This window comes from Myotis daubentonii, chromosome 2, assembly GCF_963259705.1.
Source record: "Myotis daubentonii chromosome 2, mMyoDau2.1, whole genome shotgun sequence".
Lineage (NCBI taxonomy): Eukaryota > Metazoa > Chordata > Mammalia > Chiroptera > Vespertilionidae > Myotis > Myotis daubentonii.
Window position 1 is genome coordinate 101,123,876 of NC_081841.1, and position 14,748 is coordinate 101,138,623.

The following is a 14,748-nucleotide window of genomic DNA, read 5'->3' on the forward strand; positions in this document are numbered from 1 at the left end:
TTTTTTTTTTTTAAAAACAATGATAATGCCCTTTGAAATCTGGAGTTTGGAAGTGGCACAAAATGTGATTTTAATACAAACTAGCTTCCACCACACGTGACTTTCTTTGGTTAAGTTTAGGATTCGAAACAGACACTAACAATGTCGCTATAAGATTTTTTCCCCCCCCCCCCAAGTGATTGAAACTTATTTCACCTTGGACTACTAATCCCATCATGCAACGCCCCGCATATCCCCACGGTATGGGGTGGAGTCGTAGGAGAGGTGGCAACAGCCGCGGCCCGTGCATTCTGGGCTTTGTAGTCTGTAGGGCTCTGGCCGCCGTCGGGACGTCCACGTGGTGCGTTTGGCTGCAGCTGTGGTCAGTAGCTACCTTGTTCCCTGCACTTGGTCCCCGGTGCCCGCTCGGGCGGGGGCAGACCGCCGCGGCGGAGCGGGATGGAGGGAGGGTCGGAGGGAGCCCGAGCCTTCGCGACGTTTTTGCGACAGCCGCGGCCGTGTTCCGAGAGTCCCCTCCCTCCTCCTCTCTCTGAGGAGGCACCGGCTGTTGTGCGGAGCTGCCTTTCTGTTGGAGTGTATGGGAGAGTGAGTGAATGAGTGAGTGCGAGCGTGCGTGTGGGAGCGGGTGAGGCGTGAGTGCGCGTTTGGGAGAAGGAGGACCCGCAGTGGCCGCTCGGCCGCTCCCCGCAGCGGGAGCAGAACGCGCGGCCGGGGAGAGCCGGGGCACCGGCGCCGGGAGCCAGCGGGGACAAGGGCGAGAAACCCTCTCCCCACCCCCAGCCCTCTCCCTCCGCTCGCTCTCCTTCGTCCGGGGGAGCCTCCCGGTCCCACCCCACCCCCTGCCGGCCGCTGTCCCGCCGCCCCCCTGGATGTCCCCAGCGCCCTCGCGGGGCCTCCTCCAGCTCTTGCCGCATCAGTCGGGCCGGCGCTGCGGCCGCCGGGTGTAGAGCGGGAGGGTTCCCGGGGGCTGCGGCTGCCGGTGCTTCCCCGGTCCCCGCCCGTGTCCCCCGGTCCCCGGCCCCAGCTCCCCGGCCTCGGAGGCTGTGACAATGGACTATGACTTTAAAGTGAAGCTGAGCAGCGAGCGGGAGCGGGTCGAGGACCTGTTTGAATACGAGGGCTGCAAAGTTGGCCGAGGCACTTACGGTCACGTCTACAAAGCCAAGAGGAAGGATGGGTGAGTGTTGGTGCGGTGCGGTGCGGTGTCCGCGCTGGGCGGCGCTCCCGCGGGCCCGGGCAGGTAGCCGCGAGGGGGAGTGGGGCGCTGGGGTGCCGGTCCCCCGCTTCCTCGGCGCCCGCGTCTGCCCTGCCAGCCAGGTTTGGGCAGGAAGTGGTACCAGGGATCCAAACCCACACCGAATCCTGAGTGCTGCCGCCTGTGTTCTACTTTGGTGGCCCATGGGGAAAAGGAGCCTCGGTGCCATGGGCTGTATACTTTTCAAGGGTTCCGGTGCTAGATTTTAAAAAAGAAATTCGTTATGAAATGTCAGCTTAAATCATTTTTTGGGGGTGGGGTGGGGGTGTCGATTTATTACGGTAAACTTCTGGGGATTTCCTCACCTGCTTCTGGAGTGACATCCACTGGAAGGGAAGCTGTGATCCTTTCCTCTACCAGTTTGTGATTGATTGATGGTCAGATTTGGATTTTATTTTGGGGAAAGAGAGCAGCAGGTCCATCCAGTCTGAAGAGTTCCTGGTAGTAATCACCGGAGACAGAAATGTAGCAGTTGCTGTGTAGATACCATTAGTGTGAGTTTGACATAGAACAATGGGGGTTTGGTGCAGGGTGGGTGGTGGGGGAAAAGACAGGCGCAAACAGGGGTTATCTTGTTCGGCTGGCTCCCCCAAAATTTAGCAGCTGGCAATGAACTTTAAATCGCCGCTTTGCTTTAAATATTCTTCCCTATTAATAACTTAAGTCTATGACTGGTATTGCTCCCCGTTTAGTTTCTTAAACAGGCAAGTGAAGTGTTCGTTTTTCCTTTGTCAGTAGATGAATGTCTTGTAATATTGACAAAAGAGAAGGCGATTCTTAGTTGAGGAGAAAATGTATTTAATGCCTTGTTTTCCTCCTGTAAAAACGGATGTTGTCTCGGTTGCCTTTAATATTATAGACAATTGCTGGAAAGATAATGTCAAAGCTTATTATATAATCTTTATATTTTATTATAAACAAAGTACCTTTACTTGGCCATCTCTGTTAGTTTGCTTAGCTGCTGTTTAACAATGAAAATAATTGCTTTTTCCCCCCAACTTAGGTAAGGGGGGTATGTTTAGAACTATGTAAGTACTAAAAAATGAAACATTTCATAAAGCTGAAGTAAGTTACCTAGGGGGTGTGGAAGGGAAGCCATATTTATAACTACTTTAGTATTCTGGATATTGGAAAAGGAAGTGTATATTTATTCAACATTTTTTTTCTTAGATTTATTGATATATATTTCTAAAAAACTTAAAATGTATTCTAAGAGTCATAGAGTAATTCTAATTTTGGGATGTGCATTTCAGTGTTTATATGCAACAGTAACGCAGTGCAAAAGATAGGAATTTGAAAACTTGAGGCTCTGGGTACTGTATGTATTGAAAAGTACTTTTTAGCAAAATGAATAGTCTGGTGACATTTGAGAAATCAGTGTCTGGAGAGAATGTTGACTGTTTAATTATTTTTCTTGTTGAAGTATTACTTTTTAATAACACATATATTTAAAAAATGATCCTTGTTAATTTCCCATACACTATTTTTCAAAAACCTTAAACCATCTTGCCATCCCCAATATAATAATTTTTTTAGTATATTCATAAAACCCCTAATCCCATGAGATTGAACACTGTTGTACATTTGACCAGTCTGTCATTTGTTTTATAAAATTCTTGTGACTTTAAATTATTTTTAACCTCTCTGAGAGAAGCCAGTTCTGTTTTTATAAATTACCGATTTAAGCTAATAAAATCTGCAAATTTAATTAACTTTGCTTTTATGTGTTATTTAAAAACTATAATATCATATATTATCAAAAGGTACTCTAAACCACATTTTATATATTATGGTCAGGTTTTAATTTAGGCTGAAAATAATTTTAGAAGTATTGTACAATTTAAAAATAGCTGAATGTATTGTATATGAACATTTCTTAGTAATTTGTGATAGTTGAATTTTGCATTTTGGGAAAAGATAACTTTTTTATTTATAATTCTTTGGGGTTGTTTTCCAGCAACCTTTAATGATTTTGTTTATAGGATGAACTTTTAAAAAAATGGATCAAATGTCAAAGAGTTTTAAAATTACTTAAAGCAGTGTTTGTTTTCTAGAGGGAATACTTTTTGGTTTAGCTTCTTTTTTATAACCTCAATGGTAAAATACTGCATTGTATTTATGAGGTTCTTTTGATCTTATGTCAGTGAAATGTAATTTAAGTCCTGGTAAAATAAAATTTGTAGTTTGTAGTTAAACCTTTTATAGAAAGTTGATGATCAAATAATTTTTCTAGTGTTGATTTGCATTCAAATTAAATTATATATTCTGTAACTGAAATTTCAAAGTATTCTCAGAACCCAGACAGTAGCATCTTCAAAAAGAGTCTTGAGATTTAAAATAAAATGAAATGTTTTGTTTATATAAATTTGGCTATTGAAATGAATGTATTTAAATTTTGTATCCTTTCAGTTCTCTAGAGAGCATCATAGAACATGAATTATTAGAAAAAAATTAGGAACTACACAGCTTGAAAGGTCATTTCTTTGAGTTAAGGAATTAGTAATACTATACTGCTAGTATACTGCACTTAGATAAACTCAGCATTTTAGGAATGTGGTGCAGAGAGAAATACTTTATTTGAAGCATGATTATGTAAATACATGGAAAAAGGACTTTTTATAATTGTGTTGATTTCAAATTCTAATAGAGTTAAAAAATAAGTGCACAATAAATCTTGGAAATAATTTGCTCTTACTGTTATTATAAATGAGATAGTGTCCTTTGTGTCTGAACACCAAAAGGGTACTTTAGTGAGAAGCAGGGGGATTAATTTTCTGAGTCAATTTTATTTTTTCTTTGCAGAATTTAGGCAATTAAACTTATTTTGTTCCAAAGAATGGAAAACTGTGAGAAGGCAAAAAAAAAATTTGTGTTTTTAAATTCTGAACTCTGGACATTTTTAGAATTTAAAAGTCAATTTGGAATAAGAGTTTGATTTCCAAAAAAGAAAAGCAAAAGGAGCTTTCTTCTTCATTTTTTAATCTTCACCCAAGGATATGTTTGTTGGTTTTGAGAGCCAGAGAAGGGAGAGAGACAGAGAAACATGGATGTGAGAGGATAACATCAATGGTTGCCTCCTGTATGCACTGCAACCAGAATTCAAACCTGAAACGTGGGTATGTGCTATGATCAGGAATTGAACCCACACCTTTTTGGTGTACAGAGAATGCTTCAATCAACTGAGCCATCTGGCTGAGGCAAAAGTCCTGGGGTCCAACCCCAGCAGGTCCAGGGGTCCCCAAAGGTGTGGACGGAGTCGGCGAAGAAGGAATGACACGGAGACAGCGTTCATTTGATCAGCAGCCTAGCCAGGATCTCTAGCCAAGTTCTGGTCAGGATCTCCAGTGAAGTTCTGGTTAGGATCTCCAGCCAGGTTCTGTGTCCATGTTCTCTTGCTAGGTTCTCCAGCCAGGTTCTGTCCAGGTTCTCCAGCCAGGTTCAGTCACCAGGTTCTATCCAGGTTCTGTAGCCAGGTTCTGTCTCTAGGTTCTTCAGCCACGTTCTCTCGCTAGGTTCTGTCTCGAGGTTCTGTGGCCAGTTTCTGTCCAGGATCTTTTGCCATGTTCTCTCCGTCTCTAGGTTCTGTGTCTAGGTTCTGTGTGGGTTCTGTGCCTAGGTTCTGTGTGGGTTCTGTGCCTAGGTTCTGTGTGGGTTCTGTGTCTAGGTTCTGTGTCCTGTTGTCTTGTTACATCTGTATTTATACCAGTTGATTCCAATCCTATCAATCTCTATTCCAAAGGTTAGGGCGTTTCTTATCTCCATTCCAGGGAGTAAAGATTATGTAGCTTAACCATGATTGTTCATAGTTAAAGTGATTAATTACCCGCCTGGCACTTAGTTAAGGGGTTTTATTCCCTCCCTAACTTCAGGGGAAAATCCCTACCTGGGGAAACAACCTTTCTCAGAGAGGTGACCTTGGTTAAAACACATAGTGCCAAGAAGGTGAGCAAACATATTAAGAACAGTATGCCATATATGCCAGATCCCTTGAAACAGCAAGGATGGACTGGCTCCCGGCACAAAAGGAGTTTTCTTTTTTAAAAAATATATTTTTATTGAATTCAGAGAGGAAGGGAGAGGGAAAGAGAGATAGAAACATCAACGATGAGAGAGAATCACTGCTTGACTGCCTCCTGCATGCCCCACATTGGGGATTGAGCCTGCAACCTGGGCATGTGACCTGACCGGGAATTGAACCATGACCTCCTGGTTCATAGATATATTGAAGATCAACCACTGAGCCATGCCGGCCGGGCCAAAAGGAGTTTTCTTGAGTAGGGTTCTTGGACTTCTTTAACCTACGTTCTAAAGACCAGATAATATATAATTGGGTGCATATGTGTGTATATGGGTGTTTATGTTAAACATATAGAAAACTTTTATAGAAAACCAAGAGATTAGTAGGCAATGATAATGACAATAATAGCTAAGTTATTGTGTAAGTACCAGGTCCTGTGCAGAGTCCTTTAAGGTCATCCTCTATTTAATCTTCACAAGTACCATATCATGTCAGTTTTGTTTTTCTCTAACAGTTTTGCAGGTGAGGAAACTGAGGCTTAGGAAAGTTAAGCCAGTTTGTCCAAGGTTACATGACTACTTAAGTTTCAGAGCTGGAATTAGAGGATTACAAGCAGCTCTCTTATTGTATAGCCCATGCTCTTAACCATTATGCTTCATATAATTGATATATTAAAATAAATATAAACATAGACATCAAGATTTGGCTTTTAGTGGGTCATTCTGAAAATATGAATGCTTTATCCCAGGACTAATCTTTCCAGTTAACTGGTGTACTTGTTTTAGTAGATTTCTGAAAAGGCTGTTTGTTTGTTTTTAAAGTATGTATGTAGATATGTGTGTGTGCATCATAGCACACACGTATATGTGTGTGTCTACCAGACCCTTATAAAGCATGCTAAGATATGAAAGTTCTTCATCTAGTAAAAAGAACTCAAAATTGGAAAGACTGGAGACCTGAGTTTGAGTTTACACTCTGCCTCTTGTTACCGATATGACTGTGGGCAAGTCATTTGCTCCTGTAGACCTTGGTTTCTTGTAAGATTAGGGGGTTTCAGTTGATAATTTTTAGGATCTTTTCTAGTATTATGATTTAAGGAACTAAAAATTATGAATATAAAATGTAATACTTATGCATGATTATGTAAAAACTACTAAAAAATTTTACTTTAAATCATGGTTTACTTCCATATTTCTTAGCCTCATGCTTTAATGTGGGTTCTCATCAACTCCTAGAAAGAAGTTAGGAAGTTCACAAAGACTTAACAGCTACTTTATCTAACATGTCTTATACTAACTTAACATTTCTTCATATTTATCTCTTAAGATTTTGGGAGTTATGGGCTAGTCCAGCCGTGGGCAAACTACAGCCCGTTTGAAATGAATAAAACTAAAAAAAAAAAAAAAGACCGTACCCTTTTATGTAATGATGTTTACTTTGAATTTATATTAGTTCACACAAACACTCCATCCATGCTTTTGTTCCGGCCTTCCCGTCCAGTTTAAGAACCCATTGTGGCCCTCAAGTCAAAAAGTTTGCCCACCCCTGGGCTAGTCCCTGTTCCCACTCTGTGAACCATTCGTTTGGTGGCTAGCACAGGGGTTCTTCTGATTCAATCTGCACTGGAGCTTTTATTCAGTTTTATTTTAGTTCCTTAACTATGAACTTGGTTAGAATCCTTTATTTCTCCCAAAGGAATTTAATAGTTTTCTTTGAATACTGTTGACACCTGTTTATAAATTCAGTTTAATTGAAATATTTCTTTAAATGTCAGAGTGCCAAATACAACATGTAATAATCCCCATCACTGGGGATTTTGTATGCCCAATAAGGAGTATCCCTTATAACCTTTAAAAAGCATGATGAAAAGGGAAAAGCAGAGTATTTAACTGTATTTCTTATCTACTGCGAGTTGAATTTATCTGCCTTAGGTATCAGTGCATTCAGATCCACTGTTTAGGCCCGTGGTCGCCAACCTTTTGGACCTTACGGACCACTAGTGGTCCATGGACCACCAGTTGGCAGCTGCTGGTTTAGGCCACTTAGAGATTTCATGCTTATATCCCATTTTCTTGTAAGACTGGCAAATTACCTTTTTTCCCAACATTTGAAGAAATCCATTCTATGTGCCAAGCACTGTCCAAGGTATTGGGACTGGAAAGATGAATAAAATATTTCATTATTTGAGGAGAGATCTATGGGGGAAACAAACATATAAATAAACTGTACCAATTTAATAAGCACTATAATTATTAATACAAAGTGCTGTTGGAACATAGAGATAGAAGCTCCCAATTGCTTAAGGTTTTCAGGAAAAGCCTCCCAAAGATATCAACATTTTTTTTGACCCTTAGAAGATGAGAGGATCTCATCAGAAAGGGTATTTCAAGAGGAATGGGACAATGAGGGGAGTTTCTATTATGCCCTTATAGATCCCAACATTTTGTGAGATTAATTTTTTTTTATTCCTTACCTTTCCTCCCTATTTATTTTTGTTGCTAGCATTTTTTGATCTGCTGCATGTGTAGTACATGCACTACAAATGTTCCATTGTACCCAATGGACATGACAAAGTTTCTGTTATTTAATAACAGGGATAAATTTATCAGCATGCACTGAACACCTTTAATTGTCTGTGTGGCAGTTTTCCATCACAAGAATGTTGGAAATCAGAATACAAGGAGATTCTGAAATCCAAGTGTCTGATTTAAGACTCTCATATGTAAAACTGCCATGGCAGAACTCCATTTTGATTACAGCTCTGGATAGCAGATGACACTTCTTTGGCCTCACCTACATGAGGAGTAGGTAGCCAGTCTCTTTTATGTTGCTGAGATGGTGGTGGCAACAGATTGGAGGGGCAGACTTCTCTTGGTGGGACTTCGATGTGTGAAGAGATGGAAAGTAGGGAAATGGCTTCTGGCATGCTGGATTTCAGCAAGAAAAACAAATAATAACAAATTATTATAAATTATTATAGGCCATGTGCAAACAACTACTTTTAAAAAAATTATTTCTTGGAAAAATGTGTTCAGAATAATGATTTACAAACATTTGAAATGTGATCCATATGTAAGTTGGGAACTGTATATGCCAGTTAGTGTTGATAAATGTATATTATGCCCCATAGCTGGTGTCATTTTTCTTACAGTGCCTTTTATTGTTGAATTCAATCCTCATTGTCTTATTATTCCTTTTCTGGGAGTAGCTGTTGTTGGGGAATGAAAATCCTACTGTCCTTTCCTCCTTCAGAACAATTTGTAAATCCTTTCATTCACACCATCTTAGGTAGGCCTTGGTCATCTCTTTGTTACTGATTTTTCTTTTTTTCTTTTTTAGAGATCTCTTGTCACCTCAAGGCATTTCTTGATGTTGTCACTGAAAAAGTGACTTTCACCTGTTATTTTGATCTTGAGACTTGAAGGCCTTTGTGTATAGTGATTCTTAGTATTCTTTAGTATGGTTATTGTCAAAGTCACAAAATCAGTTCCTGCTATAGCAAGCTGCCTTCAGTAATGGAATTATGTCATGTCCGTCAGGTGTGTTATGGCAGAATGTTGCGAACCACTTTTTAAAAATTGAGATACATTACATACCATAAAAGTCGCCCTTTTCAAGCGTGCACATATATTCACAAGGCTGTGCAATTATCACCACTATCTAATTCTAGACTTAAAAACAAAAATTTGGAAGATGTTTAATAACAAAAGGTGCCTAGAAGCCTATGGGGAAAGGATCTCAAAAAACATTATGATAGAATCATATACATAATAGACAGTCCATAAATTCCAGTGAAATTAACAAATGAGTGAACTATGTTTTCATTACGATTTCTGAAATTTGGGGAGATACTAATTCTCCCGGAAAAGAAACCTTATGCCCATCAACAGTCACTCCACATTGCCCCTCTTCCAGCTCCTGGCAACCATTAATCTATTTTCTGTCTATGGATTTGTCTGTTCTGGACATTTCATTTAAATGGGATCATATAATATGTATGTGGTCTTTTCTGCCTTTTAACATGTTTTCGGGGACCATTTATGTTGTGCGTGTATCAGCATTTCATTCATTTTTATGGTTGAATAATATTGCATTGTATGGATATACCTCATTTTTTAAATCCATTCATCAACTGGTGGACATTTGAATTGTTTTTTATTTGAAATTCACATCCTGTAATGTAACAAAAACATATGAATAGAAAAAAAAGCAAATTAAACATTATCACATTTGTTGACACCACTATCTAGTTCTTCCTATCAACTTTACAATTGAAATAATAGAAAGCAGGTGACAATTTGGGGGTTGGGAAAGAGATAAAACTAAAAACATTTCTACCATGTTTATTCTGTATTTTGTAGAGTTGTGCTCACAGACAGCTTCTTTTGCCATACTTCTCCACTGTGTGGGAATTCTGTTGTATATAAAGTTGAACCTGCTCAAAAGCTGAGAGAGACTCGAAATATAGGGTCTGTATCCTGGTGCATTGTCATACAATTCAAACAATGGTGTTGCTACCAGCTTGTAATTTTTAGGGACTGCAAACAAGGCTTTTTCTTGAAGTTGAACCAAAAACAACTTATGTTCCTTTGGTTTTATATTATGTGCAGGAATATATGGATAGTGAGGAGGTTCAGAATTTGGTCTCCACCAGTTACCAATGTAGTCATCAATGACCCAGTCTTGTAGGACTCCATCCTGATGACAGAGTATCTCTGCCATTAAGCATTTTAGTCCTTCATCATCCTCTTCCTTTGGTAGCTTGAAGAAAGTTGTTCCCAGTGTAACAGTAACATATGGTAGCCAGTGCTCATGTAGAATCAGAACCCCTTCTATAGTTCTCATCCAGTTTTATAAAATCCCTCCCTCATGGCTGCCACAGAGCTGCCCTTCTCATAGAGGGGCTCTTTTGTACCAAAAGTATAATTAGTAAGAGGGTACAGATTGATTGTATGCTCCATAGTGAGGGGCTTGGTCTGCTGGATGTACTTGTTGCTGAACTGGTAGAGGAGGCCCCCCCAACCCCTCGGGAACAGCTGGTCTGTGAACAATTGGGTGGCACCACAACATGCTCTTGAGCACTGGTGGTGAGCAGAATGGGGGAGTGGTGGGAGACTATCCTTATTATCTGTGTCCCACTCAGCAGCCGCCAATTTTCATGAACATGAACACTAGAGGAGCTGTTCATACTTTTTGGCTATCCTATATAATAAAAGTCTAATATGCAAATTAGCTGAATGGCAGAACAACCTGTCGCTATGATGCGCACTGACCACCAGGGGGCAGACGCTCAATGCAGGAGCAGGCTCACAGCTGGCGAGCGCAGCAGCGGTGGCGGGAGCCTCTCCCGCCTCTGCGGCAGTGCTAAGGATGTCCGACTGCCAGCTTGGAACAGGCCTAAGCCAACAGTTGGACATCCCCTGAGGGCTCCCAGACTGCGAGAGGGCACAGGCCTGGCTGAGGGACACGCGCCCCCCCCCCCCCCCCCCCCAGTATACAAATTTCATTCATCAGGCCTCTAGTCATAATGCTGCTGTGAACCTTCATGTACTAGTTGAACCTTCATGTGTTATGTGGACAGATTTTAATTTCCCTTGGGTATATATCCAGGTGTGGAATTATGGTACTTCTGTGTTTAGCTTTTTGAGAAATTACCAAAACTTTTCAAAGCGGCTGGAGAACCACTTCTGAGTGCCTTTACCTTGACTTTGTTTTAGGATCAAGATCTTTGTTCTTTGTCTGTAAGACCCAACTAGCCTTCCTATTGCTAGGACAGTGTTCACACTTTATATTATTGCAATGATTTTGAAATACAAAATAGTACAACTCTTCCTCCATCAAATCAGACCACCATTCTGACTACCTTGTGCTAGAAATTTTTTCCTCTCGCTTGAAATATGTTCTGACATTTAGTTTCAGAAATTCTAACTACTTTATGTTAACACTAGGGGCCCGGTGCACGAAATTCGTGCACTGGGTGTGTGTGGGGGGAGTGTCCCTCAGGCCAGCCTGCCCCCTCTCACATACTGGGAGCCCTCAGGCGTTGACCCCCATCACCCTCCAATCGCAGGATCGGCCCCTTGCCCAGGTCTGATGCCTCTGGCCTAGGCGTCCGGCCCGGGCAGCGGGGACCTGCAGTGGCAGCAGGGGGCGCCGCGATCGCGCGGGCTCCGCCCCTGCCCCTGCAGGATGCCTCTGGCTGAGGCGTCCGGCCCGGGCAGCGGGGACCCACAGCTGCAGCGGCCCCGCGATCGTGGGCTTCGCTTTAGGCCCAGGCAAGGGGCCCCTAGCTCCTGGGACTGCCAGCTTCCACCGTGCCCAGCTCCCATCGCTGGCTCCACCCCTACTTCCTGCTATCACTGGCCAGGGCGGAAAAGGCACCTGATTCTCCGATCATGGCTGGGGGGCAGGGCAAAGGCGGCCCCAGGGCCGCCTTTGCCCTGCCCCCCAGCTCTTAGCTCCCCCCTGGGTTTCTGATCACTGTCAGTGGCAGGGGGCTTCTTCCTGCTTTCCCTTTCACCTCCCTGCATTGTGCCTACATATGCAAATTAACCGCCATCTTGTTGACAGTTAACTGCCAATCGTAGTTGGCAGTTAATTTGCATATAGCCCTGATTAGCCAATGAAAAGGGTATCGTCGTATGCCAGTTACCATTTTTCTCTTTTATTAGTGTTGATACAACTTGGATAATTCCCTCTTCACTCATCACCCAGAAAACATAGTCCTTCATAGATGCATTATGTAACTACTTCAGTGTATATGTGGTTAATGTTTATATGTCCTTTGGGTCTTTCTGGTGAATGTTTATGGGTTAGATATTATAGATTTCCTCTGGGGCAGTAATTGTGTTCCCCTCAGTTTCTGGCACATTGCCAAATGTTGACAGGTATTTAATACTTATTCATATTTGAAAGTCTTCCTTTTAAACTTGCTAAAATTAAAAACTTAAACATATTATGATGGAATAAAAAAGCAGTACCATGTGAATTTACCCAGAAGAGCAAAGTCCGATAGGCTGGCTATATTGATACCAGGAACAGAATTGAACAAAACCAAAGCCAAAGACAGAGATAAACTTCGTTAATTGGCTGAAAAAAACATAAGGCTCGAAAAATTGAGCCACTACAAAGAAAGTATTTTTTTGACATATGCCTTGTAAATGAATCAGTTTAAATGTAAATCAAACCTATATTTCTAAACTTAAGGAAAATATAATTAGTTTCTGAACCACAGTTGGCATTTAATTTTGTTTAAATACATAATGGTTTCATACTTGAATTTTACTTTTGTTATGTGAATAAAAAATTATTTAGGTTAACTACTACTAAAGATAATTCTGTTACTCATCTCTCTAGACAAGCTCATTAAGATCTATAACTTCATAATGGCTCATGAATTCTAGCAAATAATCATCCTAAGGAGAGGAATTCTTTACATCATGATGCAGAGCCTACTCTGGGTGTTTTTATACACCTGAGTTTGTTTATATGTTGTCTAAAAAACTAAAGAAATTAAAAAAACTCATCCTTGCCTGGCCGGTGCGGCTCAGTAGTAGAGCGTCAACTTGTGAACCAGGAGGTCACAGTTCGATTCCCAGTGAGGGCATATGCTTGGTTTGCAGGCTCGATCCCCAGTGTAGGGTGTGCAGGAGGCAGCTGATCAGTGATTCTCTCTCATCATTGGTGTTTCTATCTCTTGCTCTCCCTTCCTCTGAAATCAATAAAAATATATTTGCAAACAAACAAAAACGCGTCCATCATTGATATTATGGCTTATATTAAACAAGTATATTTTTGGGGAAAGAGGAGGTCGATATTGAAAAAATATTTTTATAAGGATTGTGTTTTAAGAAAGGTCAATAGAGCATGTGAAAATTTAAATTCATATAGAATAAATTAATTGGAGTTCTTTCGCTTAACAAAAGAATTTCTAAGTACATGAGCTCTCCTGGCATATTTATGGTGTAACTCAGTTTGTAAAAAGTTTTGTTTATACACAGTTTCCAAGAAAATGTCAAGCACAAAGTAAGGCATATTTGTAATTTGTTTTCTAGCACTGACTTAACATTGAAGATACTTTTATTTTTTGATCTTCATCCAAGGATACATTCCCATTGATTTTAGAGAGAGGAAGGGGAAGAGAGAAAGAGAGAAAAACAGATCAGTGACCAGGATTGAATCTGCAACCTTTCATAGGGGATGATGCCTTAATCAACTGAGCCACCTGGCCAGGCTGAAGATGCTTTTAAATGTAAAATTGAATGATTTAAATATTGACATTTTATAGTTTCTTTTTAGGTGTAGTGTTTTTTGGGGGTGGGAGGGATAAATTTGTAAATTTGTGATTCATTTGGTAGCCATTTACCAAATGTCTGTAATACACCAGGTCCTATGCCAGATATAGGTGATGCAGCAGTGAATAGCCTCATGGTCTAAGTCAGTGGTGGGCAAACTGTGGCTCGCGAGCCACATGCAGCTCTTTGGCCCCTTGAGTGTGGCTCTTCCACAAAATACCGACTTCTGTGCATGGGCCACGAAGTTTCAATCACACTGTACATGCACGCCAGCACGTGGTATTTTGTGGAAGAGCCACACTCAAGGGGCCAAAGAGCCGCATGTGGCTTGAGAGCTGCAGTTTGCCGACCACTGGTCTAAGTCATTAGGGAACTTAAGACTTTTGAAGGGCATAGGCATGTAAACAAGTTATTACAATATAGTGGAATAGGACTGTGATAGGGAAAATTATAGGTTGCTTATGGGGTACCTAATCTGCTCTTGGGGACTCAGGGATATTTCAGTTGTCTCTTAAAAGATAATTAGAAACTACCAAGTGAATGGTTGAGTGGTGTTATAGCACAGTCTGGTTGAAAATGGAGTGTGGTAGGGGTTGGATGATGTGTAGTAAACAAATGTTAAATTATTTATTTGATGTAGTTTTGGGAGCTCTTGTGTTTTAGGGGGGAGGCTAAAGTTCTTTCCAGTACTCTCTGAAGTCACCACTGAATATCGTTTACAAATATATGAAGGAAAGATAGTATGGTGAGGGGATTGAAAGAATTTCAGTGTCAGATCTTAGAGAGGAATAAACGGGTAGGGTGAGAAGTATCTATGTACAGCGGGGCCTTGACTTACGAGTTTAATTCGTTCCGAGACCGAGCTTGTTAAGGAGCTGATTAAGGAGCTCGTTAACTCAAATTACTCTATCAACTCAATGCAAAAAATCGGCTGAGAGACAGCTGGTATCTCAAAAAACTCGTTAGTCAGGACACTCGTAAGTCAAGGCCCCACTGTATATAAAACCCTAATATGCAAATAGACTGAATGGCGGAACAGCTGAACAACCAGTTGCTATGATGTGCGCTGACCACCAGGGGCGCGTGGAACATGGCGGGTGTTGGCAGCAGGTGGCAGAGTGTGGAACATGGCAGGATGGTGGAGCAGGTGAGCAGGGGCGCCAGACCAAGGTGGGGCGCCA

General features: G+C 41.3%; 2 protein-coding genes and 1 pseudogene across 8 annotated transcripts in view; 2 read left to right on the plus strand and 1 right to left on the minus strand.

Moving 5' to 3' along the window:
• Positions 1–316: 316 nt before the first annotated feature.
• Positions 317–14,748, plus strand: part of CDK8 (cyclin dependent kinase 8) — a 163,138-nt gene continuing 148,706 nt past the window's right edge. For 2 of the 7 annotated variants that reach the window (XM_059684031.1, XM_059684032.1), the window contains exon 1: positions 475–1,177. In XM_059684031.1, coding sequence (XP_059540014.1) covers positions 1,050–1,177 — 128 coding nt within the window. In that variant the 5' untranslated portion in view covers positions 475–1,049. Of the gene's footprint in view, positions 362–467; positions 1,178–14,748 lie in introns of those variants that run through there. The other 5 variants (XM_059684035.1, XM_059684033.1, XM_059684034.1 and 2 more) reach the window with 5 other exon arrangements.
• LOC132228112 (leucine-rich repeat-containing protein 20-like) overlaps positions 1,085–14,748 on the plus strand; it is a 33,262-nt gene continuing 19,598 nt past the window's right edge. Inside the window, exon 1 of the mRNA XM_059684037.1 lies at positions 1,085–1,177. The gene's annotated coding sequence lies outside the window, so the exon portion shown is untranslated. The remainder of the gene's footprint in view (positions 1,178–14,748) is intronic.
• Positions 8,988–13,702, minus strand: LOC132225854 (cleavage and polyadenylation specificity factor subunit 5-like; annotated as a pseudogene).